This window comes from Lagopus leucura, unplaced genomic scaffold (genome assembly GCF_019238085.1).
Source record: "Lagopus leucura isolate 7727_CA_CO unplaced genomic scaffold, USGS_WTPT01 Super-Scaffold_100004, whole genome shotgun sequence".
NCBI lineage: Eukaryota > Metazoa > Chordata > Aves > Galliformes > Phasianidae > Lagopus > Lagopus leucura.
Window position 1 is genome coordinate 60,208,866 of NW_024962264.1, and position 13,922 is coordinate 60,222,787.

At 36.4% G+C, this 13,922-nt stretch overlaps 1 protein-coding gene across 1 annotated transcript in view; it reads right to left on the reverse strand.

Annotated features, from left to right (window-relative positions):
- Positions 1-1,951: 1,951 nt before the first annotated feature.
- The window catches only part of ACOX3 (acyl-CoA oxidase 3, pristanoyl), a 34,518-nt gene continuing 22,547 nt past the window's right edge, over positions 1,952-13,922 (reverse strand). The window contains exons 12-18 of the mRNA XM_042870909.1: positions 13,142-13,261; positions 12,386-12,499; positions 11,644-11,759; positions 8,778-8,952; positions 8,236-8,303; positions 7,545-7,631; positions 1,952-2,987 (exon numbers count right to left, since the gene is read on the reverse strand). Coding sequence (XP_042726843.1) covers positions 2,868-2,987; positions 7,545-7,631; positions 8,236-8,303; positions 8,778-8,952; positions 11,644-11,759; positions 12,386-12,499; positions 13,142-13,261 — 800 coding nt within the window. The 3' untranslated portion in view covers positions 1,952-2,867. The remainder of the gene's footprint in view (positions 2,988-7,544; positions 7,632-8,235; positions 8,304-8,777; positions 8,953-11,643; positions 11,760-12,385; positions 12,500-13,141; positions 13,262-13,922) is intronic.

The window sequence follows — 13,922 nt, forward strand, 5'->3', positions numbered from 1 at the left end:
ATTCAGCAAGTTCACATAATTTCATCTGGTCTGAAAGAGCTGATACAGGAGACCTCTAGAACCTTTGGATTATTGTTGACTTCAGAGAAAAAGGATATTTTTCTTATCTGGTTTTGTTGACCTGGATTAACATACAAGTCAGAAATTCATAGTAATCACTGATTAAAGAATGTTTTTCCAGATACTCATGTAAAATATATTAAGCCTTTGATAATTATTGAGCTCACAGAACAAGCCTGCCTCTTGCTGCACTGTGGCTTTGTACTGGATGTGAGTAAATGGAGTTAGCCTTTGCTGGCAGCATATAAAGCCCAGCAGCTGCTGACCACCTGGCTTGCAAAGACTCTGCGTGGGGGTACACAGATGTGGGGTGTTACAAAGAGCAGCTCCCTATGGTTCCCTTGTACACCTGCTTCACTTTTACTTATTCCAGCTTTGGCACTTTGTCATCCAGAGCGTGGTAAAATGTTCAGGTGGCCAACTCCTTCCATGAACTGTATGGATGGATATTCAAGGACTCTGTTGAAACTCTTAATTTGGTGCAAGCTGTCTGGAAGACTTGCACAGCTCATATTAGTGTCCATAAGCATCACATTTTACTGAGTATGCAATTCTAGCTGCCCATGATCATACTGCTGCTGCTGACCTCCATGCAGTGCTTGCTCTAGTCAAAGTTAGGAGCTTTTCATACAAACAGCACACTTCCCTGTCACCCTGTGTACAGCCTAATCAGCACAGAGAGGCTCAGCTTTCATCAGGTCTTGTGGTCACTGACTAAATAACAGTCATAAATAAAATTAGCAGGAACTGCTTAGGGATATATTTCTACAGAGGCAATATGATTCTTTCTGCTGTTGTGTTTTGTGGGGCTCGCTGTGTCTTCAGTTCAGTTCTACTACAGCACAGCTGGTTTCTCAGTTTTTTGGATTAAGAAAATGTACCACGTGCTCTTTTTCTTCTGGGCTACAAAGGCCTCACAAATAGACTTCTAGCCTGTATGTGAGGTTTTTATACAGCTCTGCTACTTTATTTTTCTTCTTCCCAGCCATGTGGAAAGAGGCAGGAAGAGACTGCATCACAAAGAGCTCAGAGTTGATGGTGAAATTGCTCATGAGTAACACTGTTGAATAATGCTGCTGATCAGTCCACAATAGAGAATGCGGAGCAGCAGATCAATGCTGCTGGTCTCCCCATTTTCAGCAGTGGGGCATCTCTTCCCCCTTTTGCCCTTTGTCAGAAATCCGGGTGTTCACACTGGATACTGGCATGATGTGCTCTGCCTGCTTCCAGGTCTGCACAGGTCTGCACAAACTCAAGTAGACACTTGCAGGATTTCCCAGAGATACAGAAAAATGGTGAAGATAACGACTCCATGATTCTATAAAATCGAATTTAGCTGCAGTGATCTATTTCAAACCCCCCCTCCCCCCCCATTGGAAGATGCCACCTATTGGACATTCTTAGAAAAACAAAATATTTCAGAGAAATTAGCACCTCGAGGTATTCTGAGAAATGATAACACTGTCCTTTCAATTCATTCTGCATCCAAGAAATGCTGCCTTTGCTCTGTGAGATTTGGATGGAATTGCAGAAGTCTCCGCAGAACTACCTGATCACACTGTGTAAATACTTAAAACTTTCAAATACTGACACTTTAAAACTCCAGTCTGATTCTGCTCAAGTGAACTTCAGCACTCAAGTAACTCACACTTGTTTAACAGCCCAAGCCGAAAGTTAGCCAGAATTAATCATAAATAACACTCAACTAACAAATGATAAATATTCTCCTTGGATTGATATCATTGTTTACTAAAAAAAGGAAAATAGAATTTAGGTATAACAACCACATCACTTCATAGACATAATAAAGGAAAATAGGAACCAGTTTTTCATAGCATTTATTAAATATATTTCACAGCATAAAATATTCAAATTTTCAGAATTTTGTTAGTCTGTTCCATTTCTGAAGAAAAGCATAACAGTTAAAATTATTTTGGACTTCACACAGCTGAAAGAGAAAAATCCCAACACATTCAATAAAGCCTATCACTGTCACGTGTTCTTGTAACGCCACATTTATTACAATCCATCGGAGTATATTCTGACCCAAAACATAGGTGTGATTTCTGTTTGTCACCGTATCCCAAGCTTGACATTAGTTTTGCAGTAGAGAAAATGTTACAATCAGCAAAGAACGTATACGAGAATTTTTTGTTTGTACTATCTTACATTTTAAAATGTATGTATGAGTCACGTTCAATTACGTGTATTACTTGTATCTAAAAATGCAATCCTCTTCTGCACTGAAAGGACAATCCATTCGTTTAACACAGAGCATATGAAGTAAATTAGAAGTGCTTCAAGGACTTAAAGCAGCTGTGGGAAATGATTCCCATCCCCTTCTACAGGTTTCTCACTGTTGGTGTTCTTGATGCCTTTTTCCTTTTTTCCTTCAGATTCCCTTTCATTTTAATAATATTATCCTAGAATCTTGAAAGAAGTACTTTTGTTTGGCTTGCTCATTAACCCTAGTGGAAATGCTTGTTAATTATCTAACTTCTGTAATATGCCTGTGAAGACAAGAGAATGATTGGAACATTTTTTTTTCAACAAAATAATCACTGTAAATCTTCATTCTTTGCATTTGAGTAAATATGAGCAGTCTGCAGATGTGTTGCTGCCTCTCCTGTCATTATTATGTTAAGAGTCCTTGAAACAAGTCGGACTTTATTTCAAAGTTACTTTAAAACTTGGCACTCCTTGATGAAAATCTCTTTCAATGTTTGACACAGACTCATTTCCTCCTGATGTCTGAAATATGGTATCCATATCAGACCTATCCTCCAGCTTCTTTCAAGTTGTTTGGTTTACAGTCTTGAACTCAGCCTTCCTGTAACAGGTTTATTAATACAAAATTCTGCCCACCATGAAGGTCTGTTCAGAGCTTTGTTGCCTTGAAGGATCTCGGCCCACATATTTTTATATAACTGGGAAAAAAAAAAAAAAAGAAAAAAAAAGAAGACTAACACACAGAAAATAAAACCAGGAAAATTTCTGGAAGTTAGATTATCAAACATACTGGTTAAAATGAGACTGTGAATGATTTTCTAGACAATGAATGTGAATAATTATGTACAGAGAAGAGTAAAAACAAAGATAAAGCTCAAAATTTCCAAGTGCTGTGAGAATCAGGTATTTGTATAAGTCATTTACACCATCCTTGGACTAACAACAGTAATCCTTACAATCTTTTATTTGCAATTTGACATGAGTCGTATTATCAAAAGTAGACTTCTGTTGTAAGCAAGGTTAAATTAAGCAAATCTTTGTTCTGTCCAAACCTGAAGACTGTGTCTGAAAGCACTCACACAAGTCTGTTTTTACCTTTATTTCAATACATTTCTGAAAAGTAACATAACTTATCTTCCAGATGTGTACTGCTCAGGCTGAACATAACAAATTTCTCTTATAAGCAGATTGTTAGCTCATCACTCTTCATCAATTTGAAATTTAATGTGGAACAGTTATAAAAAGTACATAAGAAGTCAATTCTGCAAAAATGTGATTTCAGAAATCTTTGCAGGTCATAATTCACTTAGGCTTAAAACTTTAAATTACTTTACAGAAGGAAGATGGCTGTATCTTCAGCAGTAGGGCTGAGCACAGTACAATCCCACATTAATGTATGTAGCATAAAAGCAGTCGCTGATACGAAGTGGAAAGCTTCTCATGTACATGAAAAGAAGGCTTGGCCCTATGTATTTGTGGTGATTTAAATAAATATTAACACAAAACATTTAAATATTAAATGCATTTTCACTATTGTTACATTGGCTAAATTTAACTGTTTCATCCATTCCAAGCTCATTATTTAACAATTTTTAATTAAATTTGAAATAATGGAGATAATATATTTAAGCTGAGATTGTCCAGGCTTCTACGGGGGGAAACGTTGTCCAGATTATTGAAGCTCCTTTCAAATAAAGTCTGAATTCTTAGTACTAAAAGCTGCCCATTGTAAATTTGGAAACATTTCTTCTGCTTATTATGTGTGGCTTGTGGCACAAATCACTCCAGGACTTGTACTAAAATGACTGCATTCATTTTTGATAAGTTGCAAAGATAGCTGTGAATAGAGAACTAACACTAGACAGGAGACAGGAGTTTTATTAAGTATTATCTCTGACTGAAGGGCTGGTAGCCTTTTTCAAATTAGAATTGAAAATATTTGCAAAAGTTAAAAGCCATGGACTCAGAGGCAGTTCAGCAAACCTTCCTGAATTCTACAGAGTATGGGTTGGCCATCACTACTCAGAATTACCTTCTCAATATGACTTAATAATTTTGCAAAGACTTCAGCAAGTATTTAGTACAATAGGAAATCAGTAGTGTTTACAGTCCTATCTGCTTGTCTCACACTGTTCAAAGTCTGTACTGCAATTAGTGCAGGTACGGTTGGCTGATGGTTTCAAAAATCCCAAAATGCTGTGCTGCTGGGCTGAAAATACACGGTTGCTAGAACAAATTGACATCACTCTTTCACAATCGATTTAATAAACTAAAGAAATTCTGTAAGAAGTGTATAAATTGTCTTAACTTCAGTAATGTACGTAGAAATAAAACAGTCCCAAATTCCTAATACTAATCCCTAACATTAATAAGTCCCCATGGCTCTTGTATTTGTGGAAGAAATCAATCCAAACTTTTTGCACAAAATAACCTAGAGAGACAAGTCAAATCCATTACATGACAGCTTTATCAGCTACTGATAAGCAATTTCCAGCTGACTGCTAGAAAGGGCGTAGATCTTAGGAACAGATTACAGTGTGTTTGCCCCATATTTTATGTTGTTGGCTATAGCATCCACAACTTCTGTGTGAGAGAGACTATCAGGCACAAACAGGCTTTTGGCCAATACAGACATCCTTAGTCTTCGTATGATGTTCCTCCTTTCAGAATTACCTTGGGAGTGTTCATAAATTTAAGCCTCAAAAATTTACAGAAAGGACAAAAAACTTTCCAGGGATAATTACAGTCCTTTTGTTGAGGTGGCTTGAAATGCAGAGCAAGCCCTTCCTCCTTTATTTGTAGAGACTGGGTTACCAAAGTAATTGTTCTGTTAGGTCAGCATCTCTTTAACATCTGGGCTGCCTTCTGTATTTCTTGATCACCATGGGAACAGTGATCAACTTTAGACATGAAGACACAGACAAAGAGTATTGAAAAGCATTGTGTACACTTGACTCAGCAATCCTCTCAAACTTCCTGGCAGTCTCCCCAGGCTGTAGTGATTTTCTGCAGGGTCTCTCCATGCTAAACCAAACTGCTGTACTGTGACATCAGTCTCTACATAACAGTTATCCCACAGCTTGGCTTGCTGAATAGGATTGGCCAGTAAGCAAGAATTTTGGTTTGCTGAGGCTTTGCAATGGAACACAGATCTTTAAATATGTCAGGAGAGAAAAAAAAAAGCAAAAAAAAAGCAGAGAGGCACTGTGACCTCACAAAGCAAATCCACGGTACAACCACATCCTGAATCCTGCTTGTAGGTCTGGTTATGACCCCTCTGAAAGGATATGGATATGGCAGAACTAGAGGATAGCTTATATAGTCAATAAAGCAAGGAGAGGTGCTGATAAAACACGTTCTTTCGCGTTTGTATTAAAATTATTGTATTAAAATTAGAGATCTCTATAATAATGCTGGTCCTTGTACTGGCTAGTACCAAACTGCCACATACTGCATGGTATGACACTTGGGAAGCACTTCCTGACAGGTAGTTCTTAGATGGTCAAAGCAGAGTAAAACAGTGAGAGTAAGGAAGAGATGCAGACTTCTTGTGAATCTATCACAAATCAAGTAAAACAAACAAACAAATTTATTTTTGTCTTGAAAAATAATTATATTTTTAAATATTTAAATATAATTGAATAATTGAAAGAATAGATCTATCATTAAATGCTCCTTCCTATAGGCTAATAACTGAGCCACAAGTAAGTCACTATGCTGAGGTGGAACTCTCTTCTGAAGTTCTTCAGAATTATGCATAGTCCATAGCAGAAACATTTCTACCTTGAATACTCCCATTTATACATTTTTCTCTTCTGTTTTTATGCATTCAGCGTGATTATAGTTTGCCTCTCCTCAAAGGCAGGAATACAAAGGAATACAAAGCAAAGTGTTGGTGCTACTTTCCAATTTTCCTTCAGTTGTGGAACCACTGAGAAGAATACAGGAAGGAAGCTGGTATGACACTTGGGAAGCACATCCTGACAGGTAGTCAGGAAGCTGGTATGTGAAAAATGCATTTTACCAAAGGCATTCTGAGAACTGTTGTTGCAAAGGTAGCACTGTACTTGGAGTGCCTGACCACACACTCTCCATTCTGATTACTCCAAAGCAGTGTCTTCTTCAAGTGGAGACAGGTTTCAAAGTCACAAATAAATGGACACTGACTAGGGAACTGCTTGTTCAATGCAACCTATATACCAGAAGTCTCTGCAGTGACAGTTCAGGAAGATGACAGGATGTTTGCAGTGCCTTGTTCTGTAAGCACCTTGAACAGTTCATTTCCAAAGAAATTCCAAAGAATGCTCTGAAAGCACAAGTGCTAATTCTTGATGGATTTACAGGTATACCCAAGATTAAATCAGATAGATAATTTTTCTTTGGGAATCTATATGCACTTTGAACTCCTGAAGATGCATGTAAATAGCCAAAGAGATTTCCCAAAAGACTTTAGGTCAAAGGATTTAGCCCTCTTTCAGTTCAACACTATGAGCAGAAGCTTTGGTTGAAAGCACAGGTGTTTTGGGAAAAACACTCTGATGATTCAATTAAAATTCCACAGGTGTGAAATACCATGAACACTCTGATTTCCTCCACTGAAGTTCAAAATATCTATACATTCCTTTCAAAGCTCTCTAGCATCATTTATGAGATTGTTTGTTTTTGGTGGTTAAGTATGCATTCAGAAGAGCTATGTGTTCTGTGATCAGCTTCACAAATTTCCCTGAGTAAAAAAAATGGAATTTGGACCTCACTCATCTCCAGAATCTGGTAAGTAGAAGTCCAAAACAGAACTCTTCTTAGGAACTCAAGACTTTCCTGAGCAGAAAATATGGTTCAGATAGGTAACATTATTTCAGAGATATACCTTAAAGCCAAGCAAAGTCATAACAGTCAGTGGCTGAGAGAATTTTGGCTTTAGCATAGGTTGGTGGAATTGCATTGTTTATTGAAAAATAGTACAGAATGGGAAAAAAAAAAAAAGAAAAAAAAAAAAGGAAAAAGAAAAAGAAAAAGAAACAGCTACCTAGTACAATTGTTTCCGGACCAAAAGAAGTCAGATATTTAAAACACTGTAGCCCAAAGTTTCCCATCTGAAGCAGACAGCAAAAGCCTAGTATCATTGTATCATTAGAATAGAAAGTAGGACAAGAGAAAATGAGGAATAAGAAATTTGCTTATGCCCCTTTGTGCACATTCCCTTTATGAATAACACAAGAATAAATGGTATAGATATAAAACGCAAGAAGTTTTACCTCCCCACTAGCTTTACCAATAGGAGAGTTGAGAATGAAGTCAGGAGGAGCAAAGACATCAACAAGGGCAACTGCGTCATCTTTCAACTGTTTAAAAGGAAAAGACACACATTTGGCAACTTCTGCAGTAGTCTATAATTACCTGTGAACCACAGAGCAGCATAAAGATTATTTTCATAAAGTACCAGCTAGAGGTAACTTGAGAGAAAGCCACAGTAAGATGACACAATTTACTTTGCTCTTTTTCCTTGCTGTAATTGTCAAAAAGAAGCTATACTTTAAATGTTTTCTTCCTTTGCTTAGGAGTTTTAAAGTATATTTTAACCAATATTGTACTGTTTTTACACATTAAAACGTGTAGTCTTAAAAGCTTTTTTGTTGACAAAACCAATTCATGAGTTAATACAATAGTGAAATAAATAGAAGTGAATCACAATATTTTGCAGTCATTCCTATGGCAACAAATTAAATATCATTATTTTTTAAGTTATATTATTTTTTAGTTCCCAGTGAATAAGATAGGACTTGATTTAAAGTCAATCAGTTACTATTCTTTTCTTATATGAAGTTATTCAGAAACTGTTGAGTCAGTAACCTCCTAATTTACTCTTCCAAGTATGGAACAAATGCTATGTCTCCTTCATATACTATATTATTATTTAAGCACAACAAACAATATTGAAATACTTACCCTGCTACAAAGCTCCAGAATAGCATTTTGAATAAATCTACCAGCTTGTTCACCTGAAACGTAGCCACCTGCAAATATATTCACAATAACATTTTCAAAGAAGTTTACAGCAGTTAAGATTACACTGATAAAAACCCTTTTACTAAGGACTTTATCCATTCAGTATTTGAGAGACTGAAAAGATGCTCCTATGTAATTGCATGTACTGCCTTTTGTTAATGAGATAATTGCAAAACCATTAGGCTAAGAAATTTGGATCCTCTGTTTTTGCCCCATGCACTTAATCACAATAAAATCTGTGAGTCCTCTATCATCTCTAACATAAAAGACAGTATTCTGGATTAATGTCTAGCTCCAGATCCTTGCTCCTGAAATTTTTGTCCAGAATGAATGTTTTAAATTATGTGGGCAATAAGAAAATGCTATAATCTAAATCCTAATAATGTGTCCCTCCCCTTGCTAAAATACAACATGGGGAAAGGTCTCTAATCTTAGGGCTATTACAAAATGACATGAACAGTGTACTCAGGGAGTTGTCTCACCTTGATAGAGCACAGCCAGATGTTTACTTAAAGACCAGAGTCCATACAGAGCACTGAGATTCTTAAGCACTGGCTGCAGAGTAGGTGGTATGTTGGGATCATGAGTGTAGTCATGGTATCTTTGTAAGACTGTTTGTTCAACAAAAGCAATGGCTAATGATCGACAGTAATACACCTTAGGAAAAAGCAGAGAAGGATACAGAACAATGAATACAAGGAAACAATTCCCAGCTGCTGCAAAATAGTGTTTCTGTGACGACATCAGTGGAGATTTGTTGACTTAGATCTGCTGATACAATTTGAGATTAAATAAAGTCTAAAAAGAAACTCCAGGAGTAAAGCCCTTCCACAATTTCTTTGCAAAGTTTAGTCATAAAATGCCAAATGAAATGCCCATAAGAAATGAGATCCTAGTTTTCCACTGTTTTCCATTTCCATTCTCTTATCAATCTAAAGAGAGCACATACTGTACACCTAAAACATAAACAGTGTTTTGGCAGTGCTTGTTGCACCCAGACTGAACAGGACCAATTAGCTACATTAGAGAGAAGACCATGAAAAATCAGATCTGCTAAGTTCATGGTCATTAATAAACCTATGTAACTCTAGAATAATAAAAGTAGGATTACATTTATCTAGAAATTTATAAAGATGATAATGGGTTCAGTAAGCCCTTGAAAACTTACTACAGTTCATTTAAATAATAAAATCTGATCGTGTTAGCAAGAGTGGATTCAGTGCAATATGTTTTAAAGGAACTATCCAACTAATCCTTGCCAACTATCTGATCAGAAAGGCAAGTCAACTTCATAGTCACTATTAATATGAAGTATATAACCTTAAGTGATTGCACTCACATAGAAAGACTTGTCTACTTTTATATACTTCCCCTTTAAGGTATGATGGTGTATGTTCTATGATGAAGTAGATGATGACTGAAAACATACAACTTGATGAACAGAAGTGGATTACAGAATAATTGTTGTGGCTGATTGCTGCAGCAATATGAAGTGATGTTTGCTTTTAGCTCATTTATTCACTTTGTATCATTTAGAATTATTCAATTAGTTTTCCTTTTTTTATTATTAAAAAATACTTGCATCATCTTTACATTTAAATTCGTTGTTAGATTTTAAAAGGAACGTTCCAAAGATCACTGTCTCTTTCTTGATAACAGGACACTGGCATACTTACACTCAATCTCAGATGCAAGTTTGAATTGCAAATGTTTACTCCCTGCAAGCTTAGGGATGACTTCCCCCTTACTAGATGAACTTATTTATATCAGAACATTGCAATATAAATTCTCTAATGAGACTGAGATAGTTCTCAATATTCCAAATGAAGCATTAAGAATTAATTCCATATTCTTCTCTCCTACAAATTCTATTTCCTCCTTTACTTACATTTCTGTATTGTTTCTATCCAGATCCTGGCTGAAAATAAATGGATCTTCCTACTTTCTGAGGTTGGTAATCTTCCAGCCAGTGTGAGACACCATAGGGAAGTAATATAAAGCACTTTTCCCTTTCCGCCTTGGGACATAGGTTAGGAATCTCCTCCAGATCTACCATACCAAGAGAAAACACTGGGCTGACAGAGAAGTGTTTCTTCGTGCTCAGAAATTTTAAAATCAAATATGAATTAAAGCACAGGTTGGAAATCGTGTTTGAATGTTTTCGAGGTATGTTGTTTAAAATGGCAAATCCTCTTTTCCTGGAGACAAATTGTAGGAAGAAAAGAAAACATAATGACCTGGGCTGTATCAAAGCCTATCTGAGAAGCAGTTGTGTGCCTACATTTCTTTACATTTTAGCACAATGAACATAAAAGAGAAGTGAGGTGAATAACATTCATACTGCTGTGCAGACCATTTTCTCTAACATGTTGAATCTGGCATCAGCCTTAAAAGAGTTGGCCAGGTGACAAGTAATCAGATTTGAATTTCTGGAACTTATTTTGCCTTCAACCAGAAGGCAACTCTCATTCTGAATTTGACCCCAAAGGGCACCTCTAATAGGCTACTTCAAGGGCTAGAATAGGAAGGGCTACCTCCACCATTAGCTTTATAGATACCATTCCTTTTTGAAGGCAGGTTGGCTTTTTACAGGTAAAGAGTTGAATATTCCTTCCCACTGCTTTTAATGAGCTTTGCAGGTTAAGGTGAACCACATTGCCCATCTTCAGGGAACAGATTTCTCTATTCAGTGACAAATGGCAAGTTTTCTTTTCTTGGATGCAAGCCAGTTTCTCATGGAGGTAACAGAAGAATTTGGGGACTTTAGGGATATAATCTGAAATTTGGAGTTAAGCCACTACTAGCTGTTAAAACTCTCTGGTGAGAGAGTGGATCTGCTATTTGTAGACTGTCAATGTTTCCTTTTCAGGTTCCAATGCTGTCAGTCTGGTATCTTTCATGAGTACTTTGCACTATAGAAATTGGAGATGGAAATGACCTATTAGGTCATCTAGTTTACCTACCTGCCAGAGCAAGATTCTTTCCTACAGTATGTATTTGGCCACAAGAGCAGATGGAGATGTAATAATCAGATGCCACAGTAGATTTAATAGAAGTAGATTTAGTTTTCAGAAGTTGTGATATCATACTTACATACACCACCTAGCATACGCCTGCAACTTTTTTGAAAGGAAATATATACTGGAAAATTTCTGCTGACCATAACTGTCCTCTTTCTATCATGTTTAGTATAATGCAAATGGACAGGAATTACATATTATTAGTTAGATGATTTGCTGCCTCGTGCTTGAGGAAATTTTACTTAATGACACAAGATAAAAAACAACAGGATCTGGCAAATGTGAATGAAAATAAGCAAGTAAAATAGGAAAGCTGAATAAGCACTACCTGACAGTTGTTTTTTGCCTCAAAATCACTGTGCCCAGACTGCTTCTCCTTTCTCAGCTTTAGGTCACTTTCTCGGAGCAAGTAGCAAACCAGCCATTTATATGCTGCTAAAGGAACTGTGCAAAAGAGAAGAAAGCCAAAATTCTTAACACTGACATTTAAAATGCTAGAATTCACATGCAGATTCTATTGCAGTCTCATTTGTCATCTGAGATGAAATGTGAAGGTGTTGTTAATTAATCCATTAGTGTAACACTTTGCCTATTACTGCAGCTGGAATAAATAAAAGCTGAGTAAGATAGATTGTAAGGATAGAGTGATGACATATCATGCCTGTCCATACACTAGTTCTAACTGAACCAAAGCAAAAAGACAAGGTATATACACAGTTCAGTTTTGACGCAAGTATTTTCTGATCTCATGAATTTTTTTTACCTTGTTATATTCTTTCCTATATTATGACTTAGGTCTAGAGGTACTTAGTCTCTTCTGAAAATACAAAAATAGAAGTAAGCCTACATTTTGTGAGCCTGCCCCTTCACTTGAAAACAACGGTATAGTGGCAAAAAGCCTAGATCACAAATGCTATTCTGGAATTCTATTTTAAAATGAAATGCATTTTAATACATTTAATAAAAAGAAAGTCATCAAATAGTAATGTGACAATGCCTAATAATCTCAAATCTCCGAGTCTGAAAGGAATTTAAGATATACTATGAATTGAACAACACCAAAAGGCTACCTGAAGAGTCCATGCAATCATCAACACTATTGGCTTTGAATTTCCAGCCAATGATATGATAGTAGTCTTGCAAAAAGTTTATTGTTCCAAGAGGAGATTCAAAAGACACTTTATCTGAAAAAAAAACCAAAGAAAATAAAACTGACTTACAAGAAAATAAATCAGACTCTTTCAAACTAAAAGCCCACTATAAAGCCATGCATCCTCTTGATAGGTCACATGCAATTAAGATACAATCCTCATTTTATTACGGCCTAATCCAGGCCAGTGAGAATTGGTAGACAAGTGCTGAAGAAACAAACTGACATCTCTGCCTATGAGCCTCGTAAGATTCAATTCCTATCTCTAACTTTTCTAGCCAGTGAAAAACACTGCTAGGAAACTAAAACAAAATCATTTATCTACAGAACTACAAAATGTACTGACAGAGGAGACTGCTACAAAGTCAGCTGATATGACTTTCAGCAATGTTAGTAGTTTCACTGAACTAAACTACACTTCTAAAGAAATAAGATATTACTTGACATAATTAGGGATGGCTAAACATCTAGCTAGCTTCTGCAAGACTAAGGACATTTCTTGCAGCACATTTCTGTGTATTTGTGAATGTTATCATATGATGGAGTCTGCAGCACATTATTTATGCTCTACAAAATGATTAAATGACTATCAGTTGCTTTCAGTTGGAAAATACGTCTTAATTCCATTATTTACTCACTGCTGAGTCCAACATATGATTCCAGAATCAAAACTTACTTCTAATGCAATTCATCCAGCTCATTAAGTAGTTGCTGGTTTGCTGAAGCAGGACATTGTTATCACCCTCATATGTGCAGTTTGGATCATTATCATTCCGGATTTCACCCAGACGATTCACTTTAAAAAAGAAAGTGCATATTTTAATACATTGTTATATATCAATGGAAACTATGAGGGATTAAATAACTATTCTGTGACAAAATGTAGAATAGCTGTCTGTTCCTGTATGTACAGACATTCTTACCAACATGTGAGCTTGCAATTTCACTGTTTAGTTTGCGAAAATGAATACATTGTGAAGATTTTAGAAATGCTTGGCATTCATCTTAGAAGGGGAATTCTCCTCAGTAAAATTTGAGTCTTTATTTTCGGAACTAAGACTGATTCATACAGACCCTTATTCTGTCCAAATGCTGGTGCAGATACTGCACAGGTTTAGTCCTTTTTTTTTGCTACTGTCAGGTATAAAATAAATTTAAAATACAGATATAATGGAAAAAACCCTTTTTAAACATATTCCTAAAATTCAGACAACATGACACAGGTTTAGACTACATATTAGGAAGAAATTCTTTACTGTGAGGGTGGTAAGACACTGGAACAGGTTATCCAGACAGGTTGTGGATGCCCCCTCTGGAAGCATTCAAGGCCAGGCTGGATAGGGCTATGAGCAACCTGTTCTAGTAGGTGGTGTCCCTGCCTTTAGCAGGGGGGATGGAACTAGATGATCTTAATGGTCTCTTCCAACCCGAGCTATTCTATGACTCTCTGAACACCA